At 41.3% G+C, this 20,126-nt stretch overlaps 1 protein-coding gene across 14 annotated transcripts in view; it reads right to left on the bottom strand.

Annotated features, from left to right (window-relative positions):
* The window catches only part of STS (steroid sulfatase), a 352,626-nt gene that overhangs the window by 242,135 nt on the left and 90,365 nt on the right, over positions 1-20,126 (bottom strand). For all 14 annotated transcript variants that reach the window (XM_063635331.1, XM_055269311.2, XM_063635339.1 and 11 more), the window contains 3 exons: positions 5,769-5,909; positions 1,654-1,775; positions 1,429-1,551 (listed from right to left, as the gene is read on the bottom strand). In XM_063635331.1, coding sequence (XP_063491401.1) covers positions 1,429-1,551; positions 1,654-1,775; positions 5,769-5,909 — 386 coding nt within the window. The remainder of the gene's footprint in view (positions 1-1,428; positions 1,552-1,653; positions 1,776-5,768; positions 5,910-20,126) is intronic.

Below are 20,126 nucleotides of genomic sequence, written 5' to 3'. Positions count from 1 at the left end.
TAGGCAGGAAACCACACTCTACAGAATAATACAAGTTTTTTTTTTTTTTTTTTTTTTTTTTCCTTTTTCCTGGTCAGATGCTTTCCTGAGACAGGCCCTTAAAATTAAAGTTTTAGAAACAACTTAATTTTGTTCCTTGAATGTTAAAAGTGGAAATGAATCCTTACTTCAGAACCTACCCCGAGGCATGAGGAAATCACACTCAGTAACTCAGCAATTATTTTAAGCACCTCTGAAAATTTCTTATAAAATGTTAATTAGATCACTAAATTAATGAGTACCTCACAAAAGAAAAAAAATGATAGTTTTTTAACAAGATGTTGGAAGAAAGAAAAGGGTCATTTTGCTCCTCTGAGATTTGCTAGGATTCATTTTATGGCCTACTTAGATTCAAGCTCTTCATGCAAACAGGAAGGTGTCAATCCTATCTACATGATAAAATCAGTGGGTGTGTCAAGCAAGACAAATTCTGACATAATTTTATATTGGAAAGTAAAATGAAAATCTTTATCAATAGCATGGTGTGAATAGTTTTGTACATACTTACTATGTATATGTCTTTCATTTGTTCCATCTATCATCTATTTCATCCATCCAATTGCCTCATTATCTATCTATCCATCCTATGTCATCTTTGTCTTTCTCCCTGCATCTATTTATATATAACATCTATCTATCTATCTAATCTATCTATCTATCTATCTATCTATCTATCTATCTATCTATCTATCTATCCATCCATCCATCCATCATGTCTATCATCATCTATTTCATCCATCCATCCATCCATCTATCCCATCTATCTCATCTTTGTCCCTCTCTGCATCCATCAATCTATCTATCTGTCTATCTATCATCTATCTATCTATCTATCTATCTATCTATCTATCTATCTATCTTTTTCAATTTCTCTATCTATCTAGCTAGCTAGCTAGCTAGCTATCATCTATTCCATCCATCCATCCATCCATCCATCCATCCATCCATCCATCCATCCATCCCATCTATCTCACCTTTGTCTCTCTCTGCATCTGTCTATCTAGCTAGCTAGCTATTTCTCTACCTATTATCTATCTATCCATCCACTCATCAATGCTTTCTTCCATCTATCCATTCATCCATGTATCATTAGGTATCATCTAAGTATCTATTTATCTATACACACGCACACACACACACACACACACACAAACACACAACACACACACACACACCTCTATACATTTGAGTAGTCCAGATAGGCTCATTGTGTTTTGACCTACAATTGAAATCATTTTGTTTCCATTTAAAGTTATGCAAAGTGTACCAGCAACGTCATCCCTAAGATAACTGTCATGATGTCCTCTCCCACTCTTTTGCTAACTTTGTCCAAGTCCTCCCTGCCATTCCCATACCTATAGATGGTTCCCATCCCATAGATGCCCATACCTATCAGCGCTGTTGAATAACCTTGATCCTTCAGAAGCTTAGCAAAGGTAATCTCATTGGTGGGAAGTCCTCCCGAAGAGGCTGTGAAGAGGAAAACTCCAGTGCGGGACCAAGATGCCATTCCTGGACCAGGAAAAAATCAACCCTTAGGAACTAGGAGATACCTGGAGGTGGGAGGCTGTCCCGAAGGAGACCACAGCCCCTGTGGTGCAGATAGGAGGTTACCTGATCGGACAGGGTACCGGCCAGTCATGAAGGCTGCCCTGCTTGGTGTGCACAGCGGTGATGCTGCCAGGTGCTGAGTGAGTTTCACTCCCCCACTGGCCAACCGGTCGATATTGGGAGTCCTAGAAGAAAAGAATCATAGCATTTGTGATCATTTTCATTTATTGTTCATGTATTTATTTTTGAGACAGGATCTCACTCTGTCACCCAGGCTGGAGTGCAGTGGCATAATCTCGGCTCACTGCAACCTCCACCTCTTGTGTTCAAGCAATTCTCCCATCTCAGCCTTGTGAGTAGCTGGGACTACAGGCACACACCACCACGCCTGGCTAATTTTTGCATTTTTTGGTAGAGGCAGGGTTTCACCATGTTGGCCAGGCTGGTCTCAAACTCCTGACCTCAAGTGATCTGCCCGCCTCGGCCTCCCAAATTGCTGGGATTACAGGCATGAGCCACTGTGCCCAGCTCTGTGATAATTTTCAAAATGAAACTGTCTACAGCTCTTTATACTGGGAAACTTCTCAATGAGCAAAGGCAAGTCTGGGGTTATGTGGGAGAGACAGGCGAGATGAGAGGCAGGGGAGGTGGGGAAGAAGTGATACAGAATCAAGACTCAAGCTACAACAAAACCATGCAGATGTGTGAATGATGCAGGCGGGACATCCCCAAAAGGTCCATTCATGCTACAGCGGGCTCTGAGCTCCTGGTCCCACTAGCCCTGAATTAGAAGACAGAAACCAAGTCTTTGAAATAGGATACTGCAGGGAGGGAAAGTAAGGGGTGAATGAGGATGAGGCTTCACTCTTCTCCCATCCACATCTCCCAAGTTACCTCTATGTCACCAAAAGAGAAATCTCCAGGGTCAATCTGACTCCCCTCTCTTTCCAACCACAGCCAAAGGGAATCCCACGACCAGCTTTAATGAGCCCCTGCCTAATTTCTACATGCCCCCAGGGACAGGGAATAATTAGACTCCATGTGCCTCAACCAGTGAGCATCAACAAATGGGTTAATATGCTCCAGGGAAAAGGCACAAACACTACAGTGAAGAAATTAGATGCTGCGACCCCCACATACCCTTTGTTGGCTTATATTTTTTATGCTTCAGAAATACTTATTTATGAGCTCACTTGTAGAGTGATACCTTTTGCAAGATAAGCCACCCTGATGCCTTTCTCTATGAATGGATTGGCTGAACATTTTGGGAAGTCATTTAGGAATTAATATCTTTTAGTTTTTGGATCATACCAAGTTATACCCCACAAGATATCTCCCACGTCCTTCACCAGGCATCCAGGTCCGTTCCTCCCTGCCTGGCTCGTCATCTGCCATCCTTCAGTTCCAGGTACAGATGGAATTCTCATGGGCCTCCAGCGCCCTTCCTTGTTTATGCAAGGAGATTGACCTATATTTGGAACAGTAGTCCATACTCCACCAGACAAGCAGCTTCCTCACTGTAAAGCAATGGCATGGCTAATTGTGCTCCCCTTCAAGATGGCTGCCTGTAGGGTGGGAGTATACATCTTGTTCATTGGTCCCATGGCTTCCCTAGATCAATGCCCTCACAGAGTAGTGCTGCAATGATGCATAGCTTGAAGGGGGGAATAATTTTATTGCATCTGTAATGTCAAACTAGTGACCATTTATTAATTTAGTGAATGTGTTTAATTACCCATATTTCTACTTTGCTTTTTTCTTAAAGGGTGAGATGCTTAGAAGACAGAGACTGTTTTTGCATTTGAATTAAACCTCCTACTGTCTATAGTGGCCTACAAAAAATAGTGACTATTTTGGGGTGTGATATTACAAAATATAAAAATGAAAAATGTAATTCAGAAATAATGGGACTCTAATACAGAGACCAAGGCAGATTTAGGGTATATATTGCCATGAATTCTTCCATGGGGCTTTATAGACATTTTTTCTTTTGATAGTTGGTAAATATTTAACCTTACAGGCTTGATTTTAACTTTTTAATTAAGACATCTTGGTAGGAACAGTTATCTATTATCTCAATATATGTTAGGAATACATAATATTAAAGAAATAGATAAAATGAAAAAGCTGAATAAAATTATGATGCTGATAAGAAAAACTAAATTAATAAGATCTATATCACAAATGTATTAAGTGATCTGTAAACATTTTACAAAAGTAGGCAAAAGGTGGGGCAGAAAACATACAAAGATAATTACAATTTTAGGAGGACATTTAAAGTGCTCTCTTAAAATTGCAGATCTTACCCTTGCATATGCTTTTTAAAATTTAAGCAATGTCATAAGTCAATATACTCTTAAAAAAATAAAAAGCAACATTTGATGCAAAGTTTCAGATTGAAAGTGAGACGTATTTGGCTACATCTTGTGGGAAAGATTTTCCTTAATATCATAATCTATTTAATTTTTGTTTGATCTGATATGAAATGATTAAATATACTTTCCAAGATTTCTCATGCTAAAAACAAGATGAGGAGTAAGAGAATGGAAGGAAAATAATCAGTGCCCCATGGCACTTGGCAATGGGTCCATTCCTGGCTTCAAGTATTTAGTATTCACATATCCTACAAGAAAGTTCTGGGCCAGCGCAGTGGCTCATGCCTGTAATCCCAGCACTTTGGGAGGCTGAAGCAGGTGGATCACGAGGTCAGGAGTTTGAGACCAGCCTGGCCAACACAGTGAATCCCCATCTCTTCTAAAAATACAAAAAATTAGCCAGGCATGGTGGTGCACGCCTGTAGTCCCAGCTACTTGAGAGGCTGAGGCAGGAGAATTGCTTCAACCTAGGAGGCAGAGGTTGCAGTGATCCCCGAGATCGTGCCACCACACTCCAGACTGGGCGACAGAGTGAAACTCCTTCTCAAAAAAAAAAAAAAAAAAAAAAGAAGAAAAAAAGAAAAAAGAAAGTTCTGGTAGAAGCAAATAATCTCTTTCCTTATCCTCTCCTTTAATTTAGTTTGTATTGATCTTTCATGTGATGAAACTCTCCATAGAACTATTTTTATGCCATCATCTCCACATTATTAGGAAGAGAAAGTGAAATTCTAATGTCAGTATTCTACTCCTCAAGGGCTTACTTTCCTTTTTAAACAAAAGGGTCCTTAAAATAGGTCTTATGTTAGGTTGATTTTACGCAGAAGGATAGAAACAAAACACCCACTTCTGGGAGGATGTTCAGACCCAAGGGTCGAATGACCTCGAGTCTCGTTTGATTGCCTTGTTGCCACTGTTTTGATAATTACTGGCAAGTTATGAGGTCCTAAAACATGACATCTCTCCTGATTGTCAGCTATGGTCTCCATGTTTGTGTCCCCCCCAGATTCAGATGGTGAAATGCTCACCCTCAATGGGATTTTGTTAGGAGGTGGGGTCTTTGGGAGGTGATGAGGTCATGAGGATGAAGCCCTGTAAATGAGATTTATGACCTTATAAAAGGGACCCAGAGAGCTCCCTCCCCCCTTCCACCATGTGAAGACACAGTGAGAAGGTTCTGTCTATGAACCAGGAAGCAGGTCCCCACCAGACGCTGAATCTGCTATGCCTTGATCTTGGGCTTCCAGCCTCCAGAACTATGAGCAATACATTTCTATTGTTTAGAAGCCACCCAGCCTATGGCATTTTGTCATAGCAGCCTTTACAGACTAAGACAGCCTGCATAGCTGATGACAGGGTAGGGCCTGGGCTAGAAGAGGGAGAGTTGGGCATGAGTGAGAGTGAGAGTGAGAGTAAGTCACTGATGAGCCAGGACAGAGTAGTACAGACCCAGAACCAACCAGAATAAAGCCAGATGCCAAAAGAAGACGAAACAGGTGAACAAAAGGGATGGAAATGTGAATGTGTGGAAAGCAGCATCGTAGCCGTAAGTAAAGAAGAACTGTGATGCACACCTTCTTAGTGATCTCCCTGAGTTCATCCAGCTCCCTGTTCATAGTCAAACAGATAAACTCACACCTGCCTTCATGACACCTACATCTCAGTGTATCTACATGAAGCCAGGCATGGTTTGGAGGGTTTTGAACGTTTCTACATGTTCTGTGCTCTGTAGATCAACATTAACCATCCCGGGGACTGTTGCCTATGAATACAGCCACGTGTTTACTGAGGAGCTGCATTACCAACCTGACAGTTTTGTTCCCATAGCACCCAGGATCTCCAATGCCGAGGTCGTCAGCCATCACCAGGATGATGTTCGGCCTTGATGCTGCATGGCTCTCGGCTTCCCACAGAAAGAACAGTAGGAGGAAAGGGATCTTCATCTTCCTGTAAAGGACAAGGACACAAAAAGGAACTGAAGGATGTCGGCTTGAGACAAGGTTTTGCTCTGTTGCCCAGGCCGGGGTGAGGTGGTATGATCTTAGCTCACTGCAACCTTGAAGTCCTGGGTTCAAGCGATCCTCCAGTCTCAGCCTCCCAAGTACCTGGGACTATAGGCATGTGTCACCACACCCAGCTAATTTTTGTGGTTTTTGTAAAGATAAGGTCTTGCTATGTTGCCCAGGCTGGTCTCGAACTTCTGGGCTCAAACAATCCTCCTGCCACACCCTTGCAAAGTGCTGATTACAGGCCTGAACAACTGTGCCTGTCCTGGTTTAGTAGCTTTCTAAGGGAAACACAGAAACCTTTCAAAACTCAAAGTGTATGGGGTCAGCAGCCTGGGGGCAGCTCTTTTTGCTGGAAAATGTACAGAGGGAAGAGAATTCATCCATCGCCCATGTCTGCCATCCCAACACGCTCTCACCTCACTGCATTTCATTCCTTGTGAGAATAACAGGTGATGGAATCTTGGGGAGGATGGTGGCGTGAACACACACATGATGTCTTTCTTGTATGGAGGTCTGTGTACGTGTTCCAGCAATCTGCTTCCTTTGAGTTAGACCCCTTCCTGTTGAGGAGGACGTGGGCTTTCTACTTCATTTTGCTGTTTGCCTCTCTTCTCACTCTTGCGGTTTTGCTGCCCCACCCTGCAACAGGTTCATTTAGAACCGGAGCTTATGTTGGCAGCAAATATAAGGAGGTTGCTCAACAGGTTTCCCAGCCAGAGAGAGGCCTGGCTTGGTTCCCTGGAAGGTGGCAGGTACGTGTGCAGTGTGGTAGCCTGAGGTCTTACTTACTCAATATCGATGTCCTTCTAGTCTTCCCACCAGCAATGGTAGGCAACACCTCTCCCAGCTCCTGGTTCGCAGCCTTGAGCCAGGTTCTTACTCTCAAATACTTCCAGAACCAAGTCTCTGTGGCCCTGACCCTGACATCAGGAGACAAAACTCACTACTTTCTCTTTCTGTTTCTCATCTGCCTGGGGAGAAATTTTTATCCTTTATTTTTCTCACCAGCCTGGGGAGAAATTTTATGACCTTTATTCTAGGTGGGGGGTCAGGGGTAGTTGTTAATCATATCAGTTCTCTGAATCTTAGTTTTCTTAACTGTAAAGTGAAAGAAACTGAACAATTTTTTTGTTCTATTAAGTAATTTTATTTTTATTTAAAAAATTTTGAGACAGGGTTCTGGCTCTGTTGCCCAGGTTAGAGTGCAGTGGTGTGATTATAACTCACTGCAGCCTCCAACTCCTGGGCTCAAGCGATTCTCCCATCTCAGCCTCCTGAGCAGCTAGAATTACAGGTGCACACTGCCATGCCTGGGTAATATTTTTATTTTTATTTTTTAGAGACAAGGTTCTTACTATGTTACCCAAGGTGGTCTTGAACTTTGGGGTTCAAGTGATCCTCCCATGTCAGTCTCCTGAGTAGCTGGGATGATGGCGAGGACCACCTGGCCTGGCTATTTCTTCCTTTTCAATTTTTATTGAGGAGATATGGTCTCACTATGTTGCCCAGGCTGGTCTCAAACTCCTGGGCACAAGTGATCCTCCTGCCGTGGCCTCTCAAAGCACTGGAATTACAGGCATAAGCCACCATGCTCTGCCTAATTTTATTTACTTTTAATTTCTAAAAATGTTTATAGATTTAGGGGGTACAGCGCAGATGTCTCACGTGCATGTGTAGTGGTGGAGTCTGGGCTTTTAGTGTACCTATCTGTTCTCTCCTGACACTGGACCCTCATTGCCGTGTATCTGGGAGCACTGACAGTCCTTCAGCGTGTGAACTGGCGTGTGAGCTTGACCTCACTCTGCATCTGTTTTTGCACTCACACCAGCCTTGGTGCATGCAGACAGCTCCTCCAGAGCTAAGGACTGATGTCCAGTCACTAAGGACACTGGACATCAAGGCCAGTGCACACGGTGTGGCAGAGTCTCTTCCCTGGCTTTCCAGCAACACCTGTCAGAGTGAGCCGCTCCCTCGCTCAGGAATGCACTCCTCTTTGAACACACTCTCTGAGGTTCCTATTGTGTCTCTCTTTCTGCAGAGTCTCTGTTTGCTGGTTCTTCCTCATTCGTGGACCTCAGAATCAGGATCACAACCCCACATAATTACAGAGGCTGGATGGGAGATGGGAAATGGCCTGGGTTTAGTCATCAATATGGAGAGGGGGCTTTGCCAGCCAAGAGCTTGCACCCCTCCTAAAGAATGTCACCCTTGTAGCAGCTTCCAATTTTTAAAGAGAAGACAGTCACACAGATTTGCATGTGCAGTTATATGACCATCAATTTAATAATTTAAACAAATGTGTAGGCTAACTTGGTACAAAATACTCAAAGAAACAATCAAACAATGACTAAACATATTTCCTGGCCTGGTGCCACTTCTGAGCGGCCATTGTCCAGTCCGCACTTTAAATATTGTGAGCCTCAAGACACTTCTGCTTTCCTCATCTCCTCCCTACCTTTATGAAATACATATGCTGTCTTGGTGAGATTAAATACTGAATGAATGCTTAGAAACACCTAAGTTTTATGTCCAGAGAGACTGTATATCCAAATACTGAATTAAGGTCTCCATACAGACGCGTATCTGGTATCTTGAATTTAACATGTTCAAACAGATATCATAAATGTAAAAAGCACCCTGCTATTATTATGTGAAACCATTTTTGCCATTTAGTCTAAAGGCCCCCAATTTGGCTTAATCTGCTTAAATGCTAAATACAGACAAAGCTGATGCAAAGTAAATTCTTACTGAATTCCTCACATAAGACTGCATGAAATAATCCAGTTATACAATGCCATCACACCAAAGACCTTGTCTATCTTAATGCTTAAGCTAATATTTATGCTTGGAAAGAAATGAGAAATTGCCTATTTCTTTCTTTCTTTTTTTTTTTTTTTAAAGCATGGTTTAAGACTGTTGGCTTTATACAACCAAAATCTGGCATGAACTTAAAGGCTGGCTTGAGAGCAAATCACAACATTCAGATAATATAATTTCAGTTCAAAACGGTCTTGCAAATCATGCATCCCAATTCTCTTATTTTCAGATGGGGAAACAAAGACTCAGAGAGATTGGCTGATCATGGTGGCTCACACCTATAATCCCAGTGCTTTGGGAGGCCAAGGAGGGAGGATTGGGAGAGCTCAGGAGTTGGAGACCAGCCTGGGAAATATGTAAGTTCCTATCTCTACAAAAAAATTTAAAAATTTTCTGGGCATGGTGGTGCACGTCTGTAGTTCTGGCTACTCGAGAGGCTGAGGCAGGAGAATTGCTTGAGCCCAGGGTTCGAGACTGCAGTGAGCTCTGATGGCGCCACTGTACTCCGGCCTAGTTGACAGAGTGAGACTCTCTCTAATTAATTAACCAATTAAATAAATAAAGAATACAGACTTTCTACAACCAAAACGTGGCATGAATGTAAAGCCTGGCTTGAGATCATGTAACAACATTCATATAATATTCAGGTAATACAGTATCGGTTAGAAAAGACCAGGCAAATCATGTATCCCAATTCTCTTATTTTTAGAAGGGAAAACAAAGACCCAGAGAGATTCAATGAATTGCCCTAGTCATACTCATAGCAAGCTGTGGTTTCTAGACTAGCACCCAGGACTCCTTATGGCTCTTCTCTCTCAGATTGTCCCTGGAACCCAGTATTTCTAGGGCTTTTCAGCATTCCACATGGTGGAGACTTCAGTGCTTTTCTAATTACTCGAGCAGTTTTCTTGGCTACTGAATAATGCCTGTCATTTCCCAGGGCTCTGTAGTGATGCCTCCTGTTCCTGCTGATAGAAACAGGTCCTGTCTAAAGGACCTCACAACCACTGCCCACCCAGTCTGAGTCCCACCACTAGTGGCTGATGATAAGGATACTGAGCTCTCTCTCATGGGCTCCGGGGTTTAACACTGCTAAAGCCCCTACTGCTACCGGCTGGCTGGCTCCTGCACTGGTTGCTCCTGAAGCTGCCAGCTATATGCTGCTGATGCCCTAAGCTCCTAATATTCCATGTAGATTTCAGTAAAAGCACATTTCACTTTTTTCCCCCTTAGATTAACCTACTACTGCTTGGAACCTGAGAATTAGGTAGACATCCCTGTTGAGTGACTGATGGACATGGGTCTGAATGTCAACCAATTTCTCTAATGCAGGCTCCCTGGCTGTGGCCCATACTGCTTCTCGGCGTGAACTTGGAAGGAATTCCTTCCCAAAAGGCTTTTTTATCTGAGTAAAACAGACTTCTGTGGGGCTCCTACCTCAGGACCTGAAGACATGTCTGTATCCTGGATAGAATACACCTTAGGCATAGGTTGGGCTGACAACTATAAATGCATGCTATATGCCAATTATCTCTATAAAAATAAGCCTTGCTCCCATTAAAAATGGGTGGTAGATAATTTTTTTAAAATAAGTACTCAATCCTAGGGGAATTGGGAATAATTATTTAATAGATACAGAGTTTCAGTTTTGTAAGATGAAAAGAATTCTAAAGATGGATAGTGGTGATGGCTGCAAAACAGTGTGAACATACTTAATGCCACTTAAAAATGGTTAAGATGGAAAATTTTATGTTATGTGTATTTTGCCACAATTATAAATAGTAATAAATCTTAAAAAACAAGTTAAGAAAAATTCTTATAATGTTAAATTTGAAATGGAAATATTAAAATGAACTTATTAGTTAAAATAATGCAATCCTTTCTCTGACCCACTGGTATTGAGTGAGGCCATGTATCTTGCATTGGCCTTATAGAGACCACAGTATACTTGTTCAGCCTTGATTTGGAGCTCAACCATGTGATTTGTCTTAGCCAATGGGATGCTATCGGATGTGAGGGAAACAGAAACGTTATGCTTGCATGTTTAGCTTGGTCCTGTTGTACTTTTGCCATCACCACAAGAAGCTCTTTCTCTAGTATGTGCTACCTCCCTTTCAGCCTGAGCTCCAGAACAAACGCATTTGTAGCAGATACAGCCCAACAGACAGCCTGGAGCTTGTTTGTTTCAGCCAACAGACAAACCAATGAGAATATACACTGTTGTGTTAATCTGTTGAGCTTGGGAGAGAATTGGTACATGACATTATTGTGGCAACAATTCACTAAGACACTATATTATCTAAATTGACAGTTTGCAAAAACAGACAAAGGGTATGCACTGCAAATGTTGATAGAATATACATAATTAGGGTCCGGAGAAAATCAATAACATTTTGAAGTAGAATTTTTTTGGTTTGTTTTCATGTGTGTTCACCTTGCCTTCCCATTAGATATTTATAATCCCTCAATTTTCTTCTGCAGTTCTCCCCCATGGCCCTGCGAGTCAATAAATATTCACTAAATTACTTAATTGAGCCTTAGTAAAGGAGTACACACAAATGCAAATTAGCCAGGATAATGGGTTCCATTACAGGTCATGAGTGGCATTAAATCAGGATTTCTCAACCTCTGCACTATTGACATTTGGGGACGGATGATTCGTTAGTGTAGGGGCCCGTCCTGTGCATTGCAGGATATTCAGCACATCTCAAGCCTCTACCCACTATATGCCAGTAGCATGTATAACTCCCCTCAGTTATGAGATCCAAAGATGTCTCCAGACTCTACCAGCCATTGCTGGGAGAAAGGGAGACAAAAATTTCCCCTGCTTGAATAGTACTCTATTACAGCAAAAGAGGAAGCTGGTGTGAGAGAGTAGACATCCAGTAATGAGAGAGAAGTCACTGTCAGCTACGTTTTCCTCTTAGCTCCAAGAGAAGTATTTTTTCTTACAACATCCTATACAGTTGTTTCATGCAATCATCAACTCTATGTTCATGCAGCTGCACTCTTAGAATGTGAAGTATTTTGAGAAGCATGATATTTTTTAAAGAAGACAGAGTAAATGTGGGAAGCTATGTGACTGGCAGTCCGGGGGTACTTCCTTCACACATGACACTACTAATCATAGTCAATCACCTCTCTCTCTCCCGATCCACTCAATTCTCCTTATCTACATTGAGTTGGTACTTTTGTTATTCAGTTAGATTCCCAAGCTTTGCAAAGTGATTGAGTGATTGACTATCTTACTCTTATTTATTCAAATAAATAGGGCAAAAGAGTTTTTTGTTTGTTTTATTTTAAGTCTCTTCACTTTTATCTCCTTGGGAGACTTAAGTCCAGGGGACTAATCCCAGAATTCAAAGATGTGTTTGATGGTCACATTCACTTTCTATGATAGAGGAAAATGTTTACATGAAAACACACACACACACATACACACACACAAATATTTGTTATATTTATTCAGCTTAGCTCTGTCATTAACTATTACCATAGAATTATTTTATGTGACACACTTATGTCTTATTTATAATTTATGACATTCACTTGACATGAATTCTATACAAAGTCTGAAGTGAAATGATTTAGTCCCTGGCGTAGGCTTTGCATCTTCTCTCTTAAAATAGGCCAGAAATAAAACTACCCCTTATCTCATCATAAAATTATTATTTTGCAGCTAAAGATCTGTAATGGCTTCATGCTGGCCTAAGACACAGACTGAGAGTGTAACTAATGGATCATCTCCTTCCCAGGTGAGAATTATCATCCCCTGAACATCATTAACATAAAATCCCATGCAATACCCTGCTACCTTCCTTGCAGACTGCGAACACTGTGCTGGGCAGGACCCGCGGCTAAGTTGAAAGTCTCTCCCAAATCTTAACTCCTTAAACACAAACTTGGTAACAAAGAGCGAGCAATGGCTTATCTTGTGAACGGGTTTTTTACGGCTAGGCTCAAGATGATGTGTGCTCTAACAAATGTTCTTTTTATTCGAAACACTATCCCTTTCTCAGAACAGCCGTTTTGAGACAATTCTTCATTGCGTTCAACATCTGTTAACTCTTTGGCTGGCAAATCCAGGCTCCAGCCCCACATTCGTGACAGAGAAATTGCAAATATGAGCAAATATATCTATACAAGTACTGCATGCTTCTGTTTAAATAGCTAGGTGGGTGTAATAAAAGGTGAACTCTCCCACCTTCAACACCACGATTGTAACAATGGACCTCATATTGGAGTGAGGTGTGGAAAGGCTGAAGGATGAGAGGAGGGCAGAGATCATCTGGAGAGGCCAATCTTCAGCCCCCATCCCCAGCTTCCATGTGACTTATCTAGGGACACCCTCTCAGATTCCTTGCATGGGAGGAAGTTCCCCTTTTCTTATCACTGTGCATTTCTTTCTCAGCACTGATGATACAAGCAAGTGCAGTTTGAGTTATCTTGCGTTTAATCTTCCCTGCTGCACTGGAAGCATTCTGCAGCCAGGAAGAAGTCTAAGTGCCTCCTGGCTATATCCCTAGCATCCTCTCTCATGCTTCGCACACATTAAATAGTCAAGATGTGTGAACTAGGCAAACGAATAAATAATGACAGAGAAGGGTTGTAAATCTGAGATCAGATGATTGTTCCCCTTCCTAATTAGACTGTAGACACCATGTGAGCAAGGGCTGGTTGAGCAAGTATCAAAGAAAGCCACATTAAATCAAAAATGTATGTTTATTCTGTTTAATTTAAAGGCCCTCATGCCAGTTCAACCAGAGAGGAAATTAAGCAGGGCCATGCACTATTTTTTTAAATGGTTGGAAGGTTTTACGGGGCACAGAGAAGATTTAAAAATTAGCATCCGTCTTTAAATATGAAGAGTGAGACACACTAGAGGTTTTTAAGAAAACTGAAAACACCATTAATAATGCCCACGAAAAGCTCAGGGTTGGAGCATCAGGGGTCCCTAAGTAGATTTAATGGCTTACAAACCCATAACTAATACCAGGAATTTGCAAAAGAGTGAGTTTAATAACCTCCTGTCCCCATAAGACTGCAACATATAGCATTTATATCAGAGAAGGCTAGAGCCAGCAGGCTGTGTTCTGCATCTCTATTTCATTACTAGGTTCATGTTGATACAGGAAATAAATACATAACTTTTCTTATTTTAAAATAACAGTTTTTTGGGTGCTTAGTATGTACCAAGCACTGTAACTGCTTTACCTACTTCTTAACCAATTTCTCCTGTGTGAAAAAATAACATGGGAACACGTCTTTATCGTGAGTTGATATTTGACTTAGGGACCTCAGATTTTGTTAATAGTGTTTCTCAGCCTCGACACTATTGACATGTGGACTGGATGAGTCTTCATTGGTGGGGAAGGGAGCTGTTCTATGCACTGTAAGATGTTTAGCACCATCCCTGGCCTCTACCCACTAAACCCCAACAGGATGCTGTCCCCAACTTCTCTGTTCTCCCCTAGTTGTGAAATAAAAAATGTCCTCCAGATATTGCCAAATGTCCTCTGGGGAACACAACTGCCCCCAGCTGAAACCACCAAGTTAGTGCTAGCATGTTACCCGCCCTGTCATCTGTAGAATTTTCACCTCCTGAACATAACAGAATTGCAATTCATTCCCTCTGCTTCTGTATGTAGGCAGATCAGCATCTACCAAGGGATTTGGAAATGCCAAACCATTTGAGTAGGTGTAAATTTCTCATTTGCACCCACAAGTACATCTTCAGTGTTAACAGACAATGTTTCTCAGGTATAACATACTTCCGCAAGTTATGGAAGCCCTTAAATTCCAATGCACATAGGCAACAATCTCCAAAAAGGCTCTTCAAGGAAAACATCAGGCTGCAAGCATTCCTTCTTCTCATGCCTTCTAAGTTGCTTATTCTGTCATTTGTCCATGTGGCAAATCTTTTGCTACCTTACATTTTTATCAGGAGTTATACTCTGCACAACAGCATCATGCTCCTTGCCTGTCTGAACCCCAATCAAAGAATCCTTACTCCTACACATTAGTCATTGGGAGCCATACCCTTCTTCTTTTTTTCTTAGACAGAGTCTCACTCTGTTGCCCAGGTTGGAGTGTAGTGGTGTGATCCCGACTCACTGCAACCTCTGCTGCCCGGGTTCAAGTGATTGTCCTGCCTTAGCCTCCTGATTAGCTGGGATTACAGATGCCTGCCACTTCACCTGGCTAATCTTTTTTTTTTTTTTTGTTAGTAGAAATGGGGTTTTGCCATGTTGGCCAGGCTGGTCTTGAACTCCTGACCTCAAGTGATCCACCCGCCTCGGCCTCCCAAAGTGCTGGGATTACAGGCGTGAGCCACAGCTCCCAGCCTGGGAAACATAAACTTCTCTCTCTCCCCTGACCTACTTCCAATAGTCCTCTCACCTCCTTCCCTTTTCGGGATCTCCCCTTTTCATAAAAAGCAAACGCAGATCACTACGATTCTTCCTGAAAGATAACCAACCCAGGGAATCTGATAGTCTCTGTTTGTTTTTGTTGCAGCTACTCTCTCATTCCTAACTCTCCTTAATTCTCTTTTTGGTAGCTTTTATTCTCTGCTTGTCAAGAACTAGCAGAATGAGAGGAGAAATAAGAGTCAGAGCTCTGGCCTCATCTCAGGCCACCAGCTATAAGGCTTTAGAAGGCATGTTCTTGTGAATCACTCTTCTGCATATTACTCTAAGATGTCACCTTGACCATGGGGGAGTTACTCAGGATACTAGCGATAAAAGGTTTCCAAAATGCGACCAGATGCAGTAGATTACACCTGCAATCCCAGCAGTTTGGGAGGCTAAGGTAGGAGGATTGCTTGAGCTCAGGAGTTCAAGACCAGCTTGAGGAACATAGCAAGCTCCCATCTCTACAAAGAATTTAAAAATTAGCTGGGTGTGGTGGCACATGCCTGTAGTCCCAGCTAATCAGGAGGCTGAGGCAGAAGGATGGCCTGAGCCCAGGAGTTTGAGGCTGCAGTGAGCTATGATTGTGCCACTGCACTCTACTGTGGGCGACAGAGTAAGACCCTGCCCTATCCGACCCCAAAAAAGGTTTCCAAAATAATAAAGTGCTAGACAAATGTAACTTGTTAGGAGCATTTTAGTCTAGCTACACCTTTCCAGTGGAAAGCAATTCACTGACAATTCAACTGAATCCATTTCAATTCCACAAATACAGGGCAAAACCTAGAAAGATGACATTATAGCAGTCCTATGGTGGTTCTATGATTGTACGAGACACACAGTCACCCTGCAAGACTCTGACAGGTCAAATGAGGAAATCCACAAGTACCAAACCCACTAAAGTGGGCAGTGGAGTCAGAAATGCAGTTTACGCTGTTGAGGTTTTCATTCTTTCTCCCCCACTTGCTAGCAGTGAAACCACAAGCTATATATTTAGCCTGTTAGTTTTCTTTTCTGTAAGAAAGTAATAATAATACCTTACAAGTATTATTTTGAGGATAAAACTACACACTTAGGACCTTTTATTTTTATTAATTAATTTATTTATTTTAAGACAGGGTCTCATTCTTTCACCCAGGCTGGAGTGCAGTGGTGTGATCATGGCTCACTGCAGCCTCAACAGGCTCAAGCAATCCTGCCACCTCAGCCTCCCAAGTAGCTGGGATTATAAGGGCACACCACCATGACCAGCTAATTTTCATTTTTTTTTTTTTTATAGAGACAGGGTCTCTCCTTCTGGGTTCTTAGTACTTATTGATTCGGCAAGGGGATCATAGTAAGAGGCCATAGCTGTTCATTATAGTCATTTAATATTAAGTTATTATTAACTTATAAAGTTATTATTAAAATTACAACTATTAATAATAAAATGTTATGTAGAGTATAATAAGTACAGTAATAGAGTTTTGAACAAAAATGTGGTCAGCCAACTAAAAGTGGCCCCAGTGACTTCCCTTCTGGTATTCACATCTGATACAATCCCCTCCTGTTGAGTATGAGCTGGACCTAGTGATCTACTTCCAAGGAGTAGGATATGGAAAAAGTGATGAGATATCACTTCTGTGATTGGGTTGTAAAAGACTATGACCTCTATCTTGCTGGCAAACTCTATCGCTTGTTGGCTCTGGATGAAGTAAGTGGCCATTGTGGAGGGACCCATGTTATAAGACAAAGAGAGAAGTGTCCAGCCAACAGCCAGCAAAAAAAATGAGGCTTTCAGGTGAACATCCTGCAAGGAACTAAGTCCTGCCTACAATTATCTGAATGAGCTTGGAAAGAGATCCTGCCACTTTTGAACCACAGATGAGACCACAGCCATGGCACCTGAAGTAGCCTGAAAGAGACCTAGAAGCTGAGAAGGATCCGGCTAAGCTGTGCCCAGATTTTTGACCTACAGAAACAATGAGATAACAAACACAAGTTGCTTTAAGCTGCTAAGTTTTGGGGTAATTTGTTACACAGTAGTAGATAACTCCAACAGCTTGAGGTGAGAAGGTCAATTTTGTCAATGAGGACGAGAAAAAAGCTCCCCAGGACAGCGGCTCTGAAATGTCATGTTGAACTTATTTTAAGAACATATTTCATTAGTAATGAGTCTCAGAATTTATATAAGCAATTTAAGGACACATGTCTCAGCTCAGCAACCATGTAAAAATGAATTTTTGTTTTATAACTGAAAGTTGAAAGCACCTGAATTAGAAAAGGGCATTTAGGGTAGCCCAAAGGGAAATGGCTAAAAAAGAGATTAAATAGAGCAAAATTCAGGCTCTATATAAGCACTAACTAAAATCTCACCAAAAAAACTAGCTATTTAGAGACCTACTTTGCACTATTATGCTTTGTGATTTTTGTACACAAAAATTGATTTTTTTAAATAAATATTTTGTTGTATTTTTACTATTATAAATGTACAAAAGAGAAAACATCAACCAGCCATTCAGAGAGCCACTCAGGTAATATGTGTGTGTTTCTCTCCATGTTCTTTGTTTTTTATCATTATTGTATAAGTTGCTGATGTTGCAGTATTCCTACAAACTGTGTGCATTGGTTGGTTGGTTATTTTTTCCATGCGAAACTCTGACTGTGAGGTGGAGAAGAGGTCAGGATAAATCATCGTGATCAGACATGGAGGGCATTTATCTTTTTCCTTTCTTTTGTTTTAGCTTTGGGGCATTTATCTTTATTCAGAAGTGATGAAGCAGAGATTGAGGACACTAGGGGTGAGAGGCATGGTTTCGTTTCACTCCCGCAGGCATTCTGGTTCCTCCCTGGCAGAAGGGTTGGGCAAGAAACTGGAGTGGATCCCATGACAATGGCCATAACCCCCCAAGGAAGCTGGTCCAGACTAGCACAGGGGCAGGCGGGAGAGAACTGGAGAGAGCTGAGCTGATTTGAGACACAATCAACATGAGCTGGGAATTGTCTGGATGTGAAGTGTCAGAAAGAGGCAACAGTCAGTGATGACTTCAGCCTTGCTCCTTGGAAAGATACTGGTCCCATTAGCTGGGTAGGGAACAATTAAAATTATTGGAGGATTAAGATTATGAATTTGTTCCACACCAAGATGCCACCATAGAAGGGATCCATTATATATACACACACACACACACACACAGACACACACACATATCTGTGTGTGTGTCTGTGTGTGTGTGTGCACGTTCCTCGGAGAAGATTCATTTCCATTTTCTATGCTTTGTGGTGAAAGGGTTAGTTCAGGTGCAGACCATTTTATTGAAATTGAACCCAATAGGATAAAAGCCCATTAATAATTTTTCATGCCTATATTAATCTCTGAATCACAAAATGATTTTGGTTAGCTCAGTGTGACAGCATATCATTCATTATACCTCCAAAATGTGCCTGGGGGTAGATATTATCAGGACTAGGATGAGAAATACCATCTAACCCAATTAAGAATGTGTGAAAATTTAAGTTTGTTAAGAGCCACTTAAGCCTGGTCAGGGTGGCTCACACCTGTAATCTCAGCAATTTGGGAGGTCAAGGCAGGTGGATCACTTGAGACCAGCCTGGTCAACATGGTGAAACCGTGTCTCTACTAAAAGTACAAAAAATCTGCCGGGCGTGGTGGCGTGTGCCTGTAGTCCCAGCTACTCGGGAGGCTGAGGCAGGAGAATCGCTTGAGCCTGGGAGGCGGAGGTTGCAGTGAGCCGAGATTGGGACACAGCACTCCAGCCTGGGTGACAGAGTGAGTGAGACTTGGTCTCAAAAAAAAAAAAAAGCCACTTAGAATCCCACTGTATATAAATTATTACCAGCAGAAATCAGTGGACTTTGCTTTTTCTTTCCTACAAGCCTGGCTTAGAACAAGGTATTGATAAAGAGGTTTCAAAAAACTGAAACAGAGTCAGTTGACATAAAAGTACTTAAAATTAAATAAAGCTGCTCCACTCCAAAATATTAAGAACATGGCACATTAACTTCTGAAAAACTGCATAATTTTCCCTTTAAAAATTATTTTTCTGAACAAACTTAATTTGGCAAAAGAGCATGAAAAACTTTTTTTGTGGAGAAAGTAGCTATTCCTAGAACAGCATTATTAGGAAGGAGAGAGACAAAGGAACATTTTTATAACTAGAGATGCAATTATATTAAATTTGTTCATTAAAAGAAAATTAACAATGTGCTTACATAACAGAAACTTTAACCGCAGCAAAGAAAATGTTCCTGATCTATTTGCTCAATGGGGAAGAAGGCTTATTAAAAACAGAGAAAAACTTGCACGACAAACAATATTTTTTAGAAGAAAAGCAGCTTTGTTCAATCCAAGGTATGTACAGTGGTGAAATTTGATTCACAAAGTGCTATTATCCAACAAAGGTCCTGTTTTAAATTGATAAAGAAAAATAGTCTGACATGAGGACAGCAAAAGCCCATTCTGAAATTGTGTCTAAACACACTTTTCTACAGATTTAAATACCTATTTAAATCGCTTGTGATTTTTCTAAAATAAATGTTCACATTTTATTGATTTAGCGAATCTGTTTCTATCGACTGTACAACAGTACCTGGTGCCTTGGTCTTTGTATTTCTCAATACAATCAATTATACCTAGTATAGTTAAATTCATTATAATATACGTTGAGTATTAATAAAATACTAATTAAAAATTATGTTTAAAAAAGTAAGTCTTGCCTAACCTGTTTGTTTACATTTGAAGTCTTTACATTGAAGTCTTCACTTAGTGAAGACACACTAAGTGTTCCATGTGTGAAGATTCTATTGGTTCCTGCTGATTTTTTAATTTTTTAAATTAAAAAAACAATTTTTAGAGATAAGGTCTCACTCTGTCACCCAGATTGAAGCACAGTGGTACAATCACAGCTCACTGCAGCCTTGAACTCCCC

The sequence above is a fragment of the Symphalangus syndactylus genome, chromosome X, assembly GCF_028878055.3.
Source record: "Symphalangus syndactylus isolate Jambi chromosome X, NHGRI_mSymSyn1-v2.1_pri, whole genome shotgun sequence".
NCBI lineage: Eukaryota > Metazoa > Chordata > Mammalia > Primates > Hylobatidae > Symphalangus > Symphalangus syndactylus.
This window is presented reverse-complemented; position numbering and strand designations above follow the sequence as displayed.